The sequence below is a fragment of the Ochotona princeps genome, chromosome 17 (assembly GCF_030435755.1).
Source record: "Ochotona princeps isolate mOchPri1 chromosome 17, mOchPri1.hap1, whole genome shotgun sequence".
Taxonomy (NCBI): Eukaryota; Metazoa; Chordata; class Mammalia; order Lagomorpha; family Ochotonidae; genus Ochotona; species Ochotona princeps.
The window spans coordinates 51,997,502-52,011,294 of NC_080848.1; the positions used below are offsets into that span (position 1 = coordinate 51,997,502).

The 13,793-nt window shown below is 47.7% G+C and overlaps 1 protein-coding gene across 2 annotated transcripts in view; it reads right to left on the reverse strand.

Annotated features, from left to right (window-relative positions):
- Positions 1–3,127: 3,127 nt before the first annotated feature.
- The window catches only part of GLP2R (glucagon like peptide 2 receptor), a 56,996-nt gene continuing 46,330 nt past the window's right edge, over positions 3,128–13,793 (reverse strand). The window contains exons 12-13 of one of the 2 annotated variants that reach the window (XM_058675788.1): positions 6,012–6,053; positions 3,128–3,928 (exon numbers count right to left, since the gene is read on the reverse strand). In XM_058675788.1, the coding sequence (XP_058531771.1) occupies positions 3,602–3,928; positions 6,012–6,053 (369 nt within the window). In that variant the 3' untranslated portion in view covers positions 3,128–3,601. Of the gene's footprint in view, positions 3,929–6,007; positions 6,054–13,793 lie in introns of both variants that reach the window. The other variant, XM_058675789.1, reaches the window with a different exon arrangement.

The following is a 13,793-nucleotide window of genomic DNA, read 5'->3' on the forward strand; positions in this document are numbered from 1 at the left end:
GTGTGACTCTCTTGAATAAAATAATACAAATGGGAATACATACACATGGACATCTACCAGGGAGACCCTGGGCAAGTGGCTTCATGTCTTTGAATTCCTGTTTCACCTTGTACATGTGAACTCAAGGGCAAAAACGGTCTCCATCAAGGACAGTAACCCAAACTGCTCTGGGCCCTGCTGCCAGGAGTTTGCCCAAGATCCCGTGCCCATGTGCAGTGCCATTTGGGGATTTCTTGGCATCCCCAAGAGGTGTCTCCTACAGATTCACCCTTAGTGCACACTTTCAAGTGCCAGTATTTCCCACTACCAGAAAGGCTAAGTGTGCAGCTAAAGATAGGAGCTGCTGCCTTCACGTCAATATCCCATATGGGTGATGGTTTGAGTCTTGGCTGTTCCACTTCCAATGCAGCTCCCTGGTAATGCACCAGGGGAAACTGACAGAGTGCTTAGGCCCCTGCTACCCACGTGGGAGACCCAGATGAAGCTTCTGGCTCCTGGCTCCAGCCTGGTCAGCCCTGGCTGTTGCAGCCAACTAAGGAGTGAACCAGCAAATAGAAGATTTCTCTCTCTCTCTCTCTATTTTCTACAGTTTCTCTCTTTTTCTGCCCCCAACTTCTGTAACTCTGCCTTTCAAACAAATAAAAACAATGTCTTTATTTTTTAATTTTTAAAGATTTCTCTATCTTTATTGGAAAGTTAGATCTACAGAGAGAAAGAGAGTGAGAGAGAAACATCTTCCATCCGCTGCTTCATTCTCCAAGTGGCTGCAATGGCCACAGCTAAGCCAATCCAAAGCCAGGAGCCAGGAGATGCTTCCAGGTCTCCAGCACAAGTGCAGGATCCCAAAGCTTTGGGCCGTCCTTTACCACTTTTCCAGGCCACAAGTAGGGAGCTGGAAGGGAAATGCAGCAACCGGGATATTAACCAGCGTTCATATGGGATCTCAGTGCATGCAAGGCAAGGACTTCAGCCACTAGTCTATTGTGTCAGACTTTGCCACTGGTCTTTCCAGTGTTCTGGAAGCTGGTCATGTGGGAACCTCAAGGCAGCAGGTGTAACAGGGGAAATCTAAGACAGGAGTGCATGCCTGCCATTTGTCCCTTTGACCTTTAACCTCTGCACCCTGTCCCTTTCCCAATGCTTGCCCCTCCAGTTCCCAAGTCAGTGGGCCATCCAGGTTCATTTTCCCCATGTCTGGCCAGGAAGTATGCAATGGATTCTCTAGGCCTGTGAGTAACCCTCAGCTCCAGTGAGAAACCAATGTGAATCAATGAGCAAAATGCAAATCAACTTCAATAGAGTTGTTTTAATCCTTAGCAGTACAAGAGCAAGCAGTGTCTGTGGACACAGCACCTTCCCCATCTGTGCAGGGAGGGGTCAGGGAGTGGGGACACGGTTACAAATGTTCGGGAAAAAACTAAGTTGCCTTTGTAAGTGGCAGGGTCCTGGTTAACTTATTTCCAGCAGCCTCAGAAGCTCCTGAAAGTCCACCCTCACTGTGACCCAGCCCCATGCCGAGTGACCTCACGCTGGGAAATTGGGATGGCCATGGTTTCTGGGAGCCAGGATAGAAGAGAAAACCCAGAAAGGCATAGATTTTGATGGGTCACCTTTGGAGCTCACTGACACTGAAAAATAAACCTCTGCTTCACTTATGCACCTGCTTTCTGCCTCTGCTGCTGCCCCATCTTCCAACCAGGGCTGGGACAAGATGGGGCAAGACAGGGACTCAACTGCGGGTGCTAGAGAGGGCTACCAACAGGCCCCCGAAATCAAGAGCAATGATATTTTAATGCAATCAATTAGACATCAACATTCACATTCAAAAGCCCGCACTGGACAAAAGATCTGCCTTCTCAATAATCAGAAACAGAATCCGAAGGATTTAGCCTCATCTTATCCCAGCTCTGGTTCTATTTTTTTCGTTTGTTAGAAATGACTGTAATAGGTGGATTTGATTTTTTTAAAGAGTGCCTGAAAAAAGTAGGATTTTGATCAGAATATCTCAGAGACGCTTGCCTCCAGTGTCTCTATCCCAGCCTTGCTGCAAGTTGCCTCAAGACCAGAGTTGCGATGGGAAGGGCAGGGTGTGCACCATGAAGTTCAAGTTCCAGATCAAGTATGTCCCATGGGATAGATTTACCCAAGAAGATGATGTGTTCCTCTGGGATTCAAAGGCAATCAAGCACCTTCCATTTTTATTTACTAGAACTGGCAACCCCACATGGTAAGTATCCTCTGGTTCCCCTAAGATAAGACAATTGCAAGTCCCACGGCAACATCCTCCACCCACTTGCACATATGTTTCACGCCCTGAAAGCAACATGCCTGTGCCTCTGTACACACTCTTTCCACAGCTCTGTCCTCCTTGGTTCTTTCTTTGGCCTCTTTCCTAACAATCTTGGTCACTAAATCCTAACCTTCATTGCCTGATGCAGCTACCAGGCTTCACAGGGTAAGGGCAGGTGCACAGCCAAGATTCTCCTTCATCCTCCCCAGACCCACCTGCACCCTCCCCCACACCCACTCAGTGAGGAGCCTTGGGACTCTTGGGGCCACCTGAGGGCCACCTGTGCAGATTCAGCCAGAGTCCAGTCCTCTTGCCTTGCCTGGGCCCCCTTCTGCTGTGAGCATCTATTGTGACCATGTAAAGAATAGGATTTTGATCAACAGGGAGTGGGGTCAGGGAGAACAACTGGTCAACCTCCCTCTTGGTGCAGGTGATGTGGCTATCTGTGTATTCATGGTAAACCAGACATAGATGAGGGGTCCTCATGCTAAGGAACATAGAACAAGTGAAGCTCCTAGAAGGCCAGCTCAGCCATAGTAGGAAGGAGAAAAGACCAGTGACAACATCTATAGGGTCCCTGGCAGCTGGGGTCAACCCTCCGAAGAAGGCTGGGGGTGTGACAGCTCTGATCACCAATGGAGAATGCAGAGGGAGGCAAGATTTAATGAGAATGAGGGGGAAAGAAGCAGGAACCAAGTGAGGGTCTTGATGGTCAAATGCAATCACACCTAGTCAGGGATGGCAGGTGCATCCTAGCTCACCCTGGCTGGGGGCATGCCAGGGGAGCTTTTAGCTCTTTCACACCCAGCCCAGTTTCTCCAAATGGTGAGCCTACATCTGATGACCTGGCAGGCTGTAACAGAGTTCCACTTCCCAGCCATCACCCCACACTGCATCTTCTCAACAAATCCACTATGAGTTTTGGATTCTACCCTTAAAAAGCTTCCAGGGGAATACCTGTGCACCCTGAACCCAACCACAGAAGCAAATTGTGTACTAGGAGGAGGAAAAGGAAGAGTCCCTGGCTGGCTTCTGTTTAATGGAAGACCTCTCTTCATCATAAGGCTCCATTCACTTGAATGTAGGACCTAGAGGCAGGCTGTCCTTGGGGAAGCAGACACAGGTAGGGGTTATTAGGGGGGCAAGGGCAGACAGAGGCTGGGAATGCTATTCAGTCTCAAACCCAGAGCTCGAAGAACCTTTAGACAGACTGACATCACTCTGGGTGAGGGGGTGGTTCTATGCTCAGCCACACCTGTCCCTTGTAGCCTGTCCAGAGTCCCCTGGAGTCCAAGAAGAACCACGGTCCCCCTAGATCTCACTCTCTTCCAGAATCTCCTCCATGGTGTTAGCCAGGGTGAAGTCCCCCTCGCTGCTTTCCGACAGGCTGCTGGCCCGGGGCCAGGGAGTATGGCCCCGATGGGGCCGGGCAGCTGGTGTCCCCGGACCCCGCACGGCCGGGTGCAAGTTGTCAGGTGAGGACTGCAATGTCTGAAGCATGTCAGCGCCATCTCCCTCTGAGAGCTTCTGGGGACATTTCCCCAGGAAGTGGAAGTTCTTCCCCAGGACGCAGGCTCTGCAGCCGGAGTGACGAGCCAGCAGGAAGCGGAACCAGTGCCTCCGTAGCTCAGCCTTCACCTGCCGGGCGAGACACAGGTGAGGCTCTCTGCCCATGCAGAATGCTTACCCAGCAGGTGTCCTGCATGACCTTGGGGAAACTTACCTTGCAACCAAGCATGGAGACCAACAGAGAGAGGCAAAGACACTTTGAGACCAGGACAATGCAATGGATAGCCTTCAATCAACAGTATGAAAGACCATTTCTCCTACCAGGAGCCCCAACAAATCAGGCTACAGATTCAAGTCCACATCACCAACCCCAGCTAAGCTGATCCCTATCCATCAGGAGCCACATTTCCCACAGGCCAAATTCAACTGCCATGATCTTGAGGTTCCCTCTGCCTCAAGCCTTTCACCCAGCAGGAACCTGACGTTGACCCATCAGTCATTTTTCTATTGTTCTCTCTCTTGCTGCACCTTACAAGGGTAGTCACTTTGAAATGAACTGCCTGCTCGTTTTCATTTTTGCTTTCTTCACTGGCCTTCTCTCTGTAACTTGTCTCCTCTGCTCTTGCTCTGTCTTAATGGAAGGAAGGGTTGTCTTGTCCTGGAACTGCAAATACAGCCAATTAAGATCGTTAAACTGGGGACTGGCATGAGGGCATGCAATCGGCTGATTTCCACCTGGGTTCCGGTTTGTGTCCTGGCTGCTCCGCTTCTGATTCAACTTCCTGCTAATGACCTGGGAAAGCAAAACAGGATAGCCCGAGTCCTTAAGACCCTGCACCCACAGGGGAGACCTGGAAGAAGCTCCTGGCTCTCAGCTTTGGGCCAGCCCAGCTCTGGCCACAGCAGCCATTTGAGGAGTGAACCAGCAGGCTCTTTCTCTTTGTCTCTGTTGCTCTGTAATCTAAATTTCAAGTAAAGAGAATAAATCTCTTTTTTAAAAAAAAAAAGATCATTAAAAGAGCTGGTGTCCTGGTGAGGACACCTAAGCCACCACCTACGTCTGCATGCCATATGGACTCCTGTTTGAGACTCGAATATTCCACTTTTGATCCAACTCCTTGATAAAGCTTTCTGGGAAAACAGAGTAAGATAGCCCAAATACTTGGGCCTCTGCTGAACATGTTATGGACCTGGATAGGGTTCCTGGCTTTTGGCTTTGGCCTGCTCCAGCATCAACCATTGCAGCCATCTGGGAGTGAATCAATGGATCTCTCTCTCTCTCTCTGCATGTATGTGTGTTTGTGTGTGTATGTGTGTGTGAGTGTGTCTTTTATCTCTGTCACTCTTTCACATAATTGAATCATGTTCCAAAAATCATCCAACTAAATTGTTGTCACTTTGGTCCCCTGAGACAAAACTTGAGATGAGGTGTTCAAGAAAGGACTCTGCCTGATGGTGTTTGAACTGGAGCCTGCTTGATGAAATTAAAGCCCTCGCACAAAGACACAATCAAAGCAAATGAAGCAAAAATGGAAGAAGATTTGTTGTCAAGTTTTGTATTCTATCAGCAGGAGACAGAAATATTTAAACTGGAAGTGGGCAGAGAGGAGGATGGAAGGGGGCTGGAAATATCACCAGTCCCTAGAGACAGAAAGAAATACCTGTTCTGGTCAGGAGTCTTTTCCCAGGGGAGCAGCAAGTGGCTTGGGGCTGCATAATAAGATGAGTAATGAAAATGGCCTCAGCTTAGCTCCCAGGAGCTGAGCCTTAACCGTGAGCCCAACGTGCATGAGGCACCACCCTCAGGTAGGGGCTGTGTTACTCCCATTTTGCATATGAGGAAGTTGAGGCTAACGCAGGTGCCAGGACCTTTCCAGTTCATTGAGTCAAGGTTGGGACTCAGATGTTTGGATTCCTAAGCCCATGCTTTCAATCACATTACGTTATAGCACCGCTGCAGGGTCAGAGTTGCATGGTGAGCAAATCCTCATGGCCACCCTGATACCTTCCGCCTCCATTGTCCAAGCTGACCCTCCCTTGACCCCGTGCTGTCCAGTTCTCACTCCTGGCTCCCTCCAGCACACACTTTCCCCCATGCTCACTGGTCACTGCACATCTTCCTATAGGCTTCACGTAAGCAGAGAGCTACAGGGGCAGCAAGATTCTGCTCCTGGCCTCTCAGGGAGGACAACAGCACACAACACATACCTACCTCTCCATTGAAAAAACAGTACTGCAGGGCCACCAGGAATCCCTGCAACGAGAGGAAGACACGGCATGGAGTATGGCTGAGAGTTATTGGAAGGTCCAAGGAACCCCCCACCACCCCTAAAGAAGCATGCGACTGTGTCACTCACACGGACTCACACTAGTCATACCAGCTGTGTGAACTTGGACTTTCATAGCATTGTCTCTATCTTTGACATCCACCACGCATTCTATTCTAGCCTAGCAGTCTGTTTGGGCAGGTGGGCGGACCCAGTCTCTCTACAGAATTGCTTGTGTACCCTCCTAATGTGGCACCTGGCTTTTCCCAAAGAGGGAAAGAAAGCTGGGTGGGGGCGCTGCATGCTCTCTCGGGACCTTGATGCATAACACCATGTCCACACCCTAGCAACCACACAGCTTGGTCTTAGTCCACAGAAATGGGGACTGCACAAAGGCAAGAGTCCCCACCTTTATTTTTATAGAAAAAGCATTCTTTCCGGGAAAGTTCCTCTACAGTGATAACCTCTTGAATTTGGAAGATTTTTTTTTTTCTGGGCTTACCATTTGAACTTTTAGACATTTGGCCTCAAAGACACTTTACCATGTATTTCATATTATTAATTTGATGTCTGTTCCCATGGTTTTCCCAGACTGACTGGGCACAGTTGCTGTGATCCTGGCCTGACTCCCTAGATGATTGGGAGGGCTATGGAACTGGACTGTGGGTCTGATCTGTACTGACACGTAGGAAGAACCTCATAAAATACCAGAACTCACGAGCAAAGGACACAACTAAAGGGGGAAATGGCAGGCTACCTTCTGTTCCATCTCTTAAGCATAGCCCTAGGGACCAGTACTCTGCCACAGCATGTTAAGCTACGGTCTGTGATGCTGGCATCCTGATGGGGGCTTGCTTGAGTCCCGGCTGCTCCAATTCCAATCTTGCTCTCTGCTAGTGAGCCTAGGAAAGCAGCAGACAATGGCCCAAGTACTTGGGACCTGCCACCAACATGGGAGGCTCCTGCCTCCTGGCTTTGGTATGGCCCAGCCCTGGCCATTGCAGCCATTTGGGGAATAAAACAGCAGATAGAAGATCAATCTATCTTTTCTCTATTTATCTCTTCCTCTCTTTCTCTGTAACTCTGCCTTTGGACTAAATAAACCTTTAAAAAGAAAGGCCTGGAAGAAGGTTTTTTTTTTTTTTTTTTTTTTTTTTTTCTCTTCCTTCTGTAGACTTTATTTAGCTTGTCCCTTCTGGAACCAGGTCAGGATTCTCTGTGCTGGCTATGATGATATCATCATGATGTCATCAAATGCTGGCTTCCTCCCCTTCTCCTACACTCCCAGATACTTCCTAACTGGCTCCTCAAACGGCATCATGCACGCTCATCAGCCACCCTAGAGGGAGACGGGTGGCAGCACAAATAACATTTGCTTCCAGGTATGTGATATCAGAAGACATCAACCTTCAGTGTATGGATTTCTTGCAAACAAGTTACTAGAGTAGTCCACGTGACTAATGTGTCTCTTTGCATCCCAAGGTTCTTACTTTCCTGTTTTAGGGAGATCCTGGAATCTCTGGTTTGTATTCTAGATGGGAGCAGGTCCCACAGAACACAGGACTCTCACCACTGCCTGGCGGTCTCCCCAAAGATCCCCAAGAGCAGGAGCCTGGGGAGACTTTTAGCAGTGGGCCCTTAGATGAGTCAAGGATAGCCCTGCCCCCCAAAACAGCCCAGCGATAATAAAGAAGGCAAGCTGCTAGGGCTCATGCCTATCCTGGGTTCTCAAGGTGGAGCCAGCAAGACGCAAGCTACACATGCATGCCCACCTCCACTCTCTCCTCTGCCTGCGGGATGCAGGGGGAACTGCATCCGGGTACACAAGAAGGCAGGGGGCCTCCGGGCATACACATGCCTTCCAAAATGTGTGTGTTCTGCCTCAGACTTGCCCAGGAAAAAGCCCCTCTTAGGGGTCACTGTGACCGCCTCACATGGCCAGCTGTGCCAGGTGGCAGGTAGAGCTCCAGCTGGCTGCAGACCACAGGATCCTCTCCACGGGTGGCCATGATGCAACTCTTCCCTCTCTGCTGCTGACACAGAAAGTGGACCTGATTTTCCCTCTCCCAGCACGTGGGGTGAACTTGTGACCCCTTCTATCAACACCGTCTTTGAAGCCACAGTCCAGATAGCTGCAGCTTCCCGAGACCATGCCTTAGGAGAACTGGAATTTTCCACTTCCTCACTCTGAGTATTTGCTCCTGGGGTGCCCCGAGAGCTGGGTTCTCATGCCGTGCAATGCCCAGACTGCCTGGAGAGGCGAGGTGGAGGAGGAGAGAGGCTGCCAGGTCTGTAGACGTAGCTGAGCTCCTGACAAGGGGCATCATGGTCCTCTCACGAACAAGAACCAGAGTGGATGTGGCAGCCCACTCAGGCCATCAGGACACTGCATCCAAAGCCTACAATGACATTCCTCAAAAGTCATCCCAGCCCACAGATTCATCAAAAGTAACACCAAGAGGTAATGGGCTCTGTGGTACAGCAGGTTAAACATCCTATACTAGAATTTATGAGATCAAGTTCCACCTTCAATTTCTCTCTCTCTCTCTTTCTTAAAGATTTGCCTATTTACTTGAAAAGCAGAATGACAGAGAACACAAAAAGAAAGATCTTCCAACCACTGGTTCAGTCCTCAAATGGCTACAACAGCCGGGCCTGGGTCAAGCCAAAGCCAGGAGTCAGGAACATGGGTCTCCTACATGGGTGGCAGGGGCTCAAGAGCTTAGGCTATTATCTATTTGTTGTCTTTCCAGCCACATTCGTGGGGTGCTGGGTCAGAAATAGAAAAGCTGGGACTGGAATTAGCACTCTAATACCGGATGCCATCTTTGTAAAGGGTGTCTTAATGCTCTGAGCCACAACGCTAGCTCCCCCCAGTCCTCCACACCTGATTCAGATCCAATTCCCTGCCAACGTGCCTGGGAGATAGTGGATTATGGTTCAAGTACTTGGCTCCTGCCACTCACATAGGAAACCTGGATGGAGTTCCTGGTTTTTGGCTTAGGAATGATCCACCTCCAATTGTAGACATTTGGACAATGAGCCAATGGGTGCAAGATCTGTGTGTGTTGTGTGTCCTTTTCTGTTACTCTGCCTTTCAAAGAAGTAATACTTTTAAAAATAATAATAATGACATGGCTACTGCTTTGAGCCATGGAGTTCTGAAGCAATTTGGTGCACAGCAATTGATGACTAGAACACCCTTCCCCGTGCCCGAGTGGTCCAACAACCCAGGGCTCTTTCTAATAGATCTGTCACCCAGCTCCATGAGTGCCCAGGGTCCAGTGCCCAGCTGACCTTGGCTGTGAGCTCAGGGGATCGAAGGCTGGCATTGACTGAACATACCCTCAGGAGGGAAGGCTCTCAACTATTACAGCAACAACAGCTTGCAGCCTTTTGCTTTATTTTTGTTCCCTAATTTAGGATTACCTTTGAAAGAAGATTAAGACCAAACAACATAGGAAACCCAAATTACTAAACACTAATGCTTGCAATTGCTTCCTGCCCCCACCCTAAAATTGAAATAAAAGTTTTCATTATGAAAACAACAACAACAACAAACTACAGCTCAGCAATAAAGATTTCAGATTAAACCAGTGGAAAGAAACCAACGTGCAGGCACACAGCCCACACTCAGTTTGGTCTCCTCAGCCATTGAGGAATACACTGTAGACAGCCATGTTCTCTTTGCCCTATGTACACAGAATCCCAGCCTCTGGCCCTGTCTGATGACAATGGCTTTAAGATGCTTGGAAACAGAACCTGATGTGCCCCGGTTGTGATCCTCAGAGGGCACTGCAGACAGAGGCAAAACCTCATCTCTGCCACTGAGCAGGCACAAGTTCTGAACCCTCAATCATGGGTGAAATATTGGCCATGGTTGTGATGCAAGGGGTCAAGCTGTAGCTTGTGATGCCAGCACCTCCTACTGGGGTGCTGTTTGGGGACCTGGCTGCTCTACTGTCAATTCAGTTCCACTGTTAATGCACAAGGGAAGGAAGAAGATGATGGCCCATGAACGTGGGTCCCTGCCACCCCGTGTAGGAAATCCAGATGGAATTCTGGGATCCTGGCTTCAGTCTGGCTCAGCTGCAGTCATTCTGGCCAGGTGGGGAGTAAATCAGGTACTGGATGATTTCTCTCTCTCATCCTCCTCCTCTCTTGCTCTGCCTCTTCCTTCATTGTCTATAATGTTACTTTGTCATTTAAATCAAACAAATAAGCAAATCAGTTTGAAATAATAAAATGGATGCAATGGAAGACACTCATGCCCTTTGTCGTGATACTTGTGTTCCCTTCTCAACTCTGGCTCCTGGCTCCAACCTTCTGTTAATGCAGACACTGAGAGCCAGTAGTGATGGCTGCCACCCACAACGGAGAACTGGATTATGTTCCAGCTCCCAGTTCTGATTCTGGCCCAGCCCCAGCCAATCCTGGTCATTATAAACATTTGAGATGTAAACCAATGATTGGAATCCTCTGTGTGTCTCCCTGTTTCTCAAATAACTAAATATGTCAGTGGGTATAATAAGTTCTCCTTCGTGGGCTACTGTGAGGATCCAGAAAGACTTAACTTGTTTCAAGTTCAATAGATACTCTCCAGGGTACTCTCTTAACTTCTTTGAATTTTTGTTACATTTAAAAATTCTTTTTTATTGGAAAGGCAGAGACGGAGATATTTTCACAGAAACAAAAAAGAGAAGCTCCGTCTACTGGCTCTCTCCCCGAAATGCCTGCACCCGCTAGTGTTGGGCCAAGTGAAAGTCAGAAGCCCAGAGCTCAAATTGGGTCTCCCATGTGGGTAGCGGGGACACAGTCACCTGCACCAATGCCTGCTGCTCCCCAGCTGAGCACAAACAAGAAGCTGGCATTGGAAGAGGAGCCAGGACTTGAAGCCAGGCACTTCGCTGTGGAATGCGGGTATTCCAAAGGGTGTCTCAACAACTAAGCCAAGCACCCACCTCTACTTCACTTGTTGATCTGTTTTTCTAGCTTCTATTCCAGGCGTTACAACATGCTCCTTAATTCATCACAATCTATTTCATATTAGCACTAACTTAATTTTGGTAGAACACAGAGAAGCATGTCCAATACAAATCCACTTGCTCATTCTTTTCTTGTGCTATTACTGTCACACAGGTTAGATGTTTATGTGCTTTAAATCCAATAATACAGTATAAAATAATTGTTTTATAAAGTCTTATAACTTTAAGATTAGCTAAGAGAAGAAAAACATTCATACACAGATACTCCTTAGTGTATGATGGGGTTATGCCCCAATTAACCCTATTGATGACTTAAAATAGGATAAGATGAATGTGAAGCTAATTCTCATAACCTACCGAGCATCAGAGCTTGGCAGCACAATACACTGCTGAGTACTTCTTGTCCACCTTTGTAATCACAGGAGTGGTCAGGAGTTTCCATTTGTTGCACCTGCCCAACACCTCCAGAATGTTTTGTGCAGCATGCTGCTCACACAGGAAAACAGCAGGTGCAAGGATGGAGTCTGCTGAATGCGTACCACCTTCACGCCTCACAAGGTCAAAGAATCGTAAGTCGAACCATCAAAAGCCATAATCTTTCGTTGAAACCTTTCATGTTGGCCTCTATCTAAATTTTTCTTCCATGGATTTGCATTACCATCTGTGGTCATTTCCTCCCGGCTTGCAGGACCTACACTGATACTTCTTGGAGTACTTGCCAGGAAATTCTCTGCCTTGGTTTATGTGAGAATGTCTTGATGCCACCTTCTTGCAACCCAGTCATGCTGGATGTAGAATTCTTGACGTGACTCGTGTTTTTAACGCGGTGCCAGGCTAACTGCTTGTTGGCTTCCCCAGTTCTGATGAGGCGCCAACTTTCTGTTGTCACTGTGCACTTCTTGGTTTCAACTTCTCCTTGTGTTGGTAGTTTGGATGTGATGTGTCTAGGTGGGAATCTGTGTTCTGCTCTTTTTCAGTTTGATGAACTACTTGGGAAGTTCAAAGTTTTTCAGCAAGCTTAGAGAGTTCTCAACCCTTATTTCTCTACCTACTCATATTTTAAACCCATTTCTACCTCTCTTTTCCATGCAGGATTTCCAGATGTTGGCTTGATGGAAAGTCACGGTTCTCTGAGGATCCGCTCTTTTTCTTTGCTACCTAAATCGATAACCTCAACTGAGATTTCTTCGAATATCTTTCTTTCTTTTCTGCCAGAAATCCAAAGCAGGCCTTTCTAGCGGCGTTTTCATCTTAGCTATGGTACATTTCAACTCCGTAATTTTCATTTGGTTCCATAATCACTCAGTTTGAGTTGGGATTCTGTAACGCAGGAATCATTGTCACTGTGCTTCTCCTTTGATTCTTTCAACATGGTTTCCCTTACTTCTTTGAACATCTTTGTAATAGTTTCTTTGAAGTCTTTACTGATTCTGACAAGTGTGCTCCTCAGAATTTCTGCTGACTCCTTGTTCTCCCTGAACATGGGCCACACTTTCCTGTGTCTTTGTACACCTCATAAATTTTCATCGAAAACTGGAAGTTTCAGGAAAACAGATGGTAGAAATTCAGGTTTCTGATTCCTTATTTCCCACACCTGGGGTGGTGGTAGCCGTCTATTGGTTTAGCAACTTGTCTGGGTTCTGTGGAATCTATCTCCCATATAGTATATAGCCACTGTAATTTGTGTTATATTTTCTGATTCTAAAGATTCTCTCTTTACAACAGCTTAATGATCAGCCAATAGCTGATCAAAAGCTGTGTTCAAATACTTTGAGCTAGACAGGCTCCCAAACCCTTTGACAGTGGGTCTCTGTGCTGCTAAGAACACATTTGAGCAGTTCACCAATGGTCCCTAGCTGTCACTTCCCACCAAGCCCTCTCATTTCTCGTCTCCTCACAGGCGGGTTTCACATGCCACCAACTCCACATTCAGAAAGGAGGTTTGAGTATTCCCACTGAGCTCTCTTGAATGGGTGTGCCACTTGCACATCTGCACAACCTGTTGACCACGGGAGACATGGCACATGCAGCTTTCTTGTTCCTCAAATCTTATTAAATGCCTGCCTCTCCCACCAGTCTGCTCCTTCCCCAAGGTAGGACTACAACCACAGGCTTTGACCTTGTCCTCCCCTGTTCTTTGTCCTCAAGACCACCACTCTGGCAACACCCAGGGGTACAAGCTTTTCCTCTCTCTGATACAAATGAACGCAGCCCCATTTTATACTATAGTGTAGTTGCAAGGACTGATGTAACAGAGGTTTGAGAACAAAAACATCTCCAGATGAAAATGGTACAGACTCCAATAGTACCAAGTAAGTACTATTCTTACTTGGGCTCAGCAATTTTCCTTGAATAAAAAAAAATCCCAGTTTTTTTCTAATGCCTGTGCTTGATTTTGGGGGTCCCGAGACAGTGGCTACTCACTCATAGTTGTCTGATTTTACCTCTGCTTTTGGGGGAGAGGATTTACCAAGCTTCTTTCTCCTCCATTGCGAAAGTCCTTGTTCCTATATTAGTCTTAAAAGACAATGAGTTCTAGGATTACTGGTGTGTGGGGACCATTTTCTTTTCTGTCCATGCTACTAGTGGTAATCTACTGCATTTGTGATCTTTGCTGATGATCCAGGAGTCACACCCATGTACTGTCCCTTCTGTTCAATGGAGGCAGGGTCCACAACCAGCTGTAAATAACAGAATTCTACAGGAGCACTAGAGTGTCTGTTCCAGGCCTTGACATCTGAA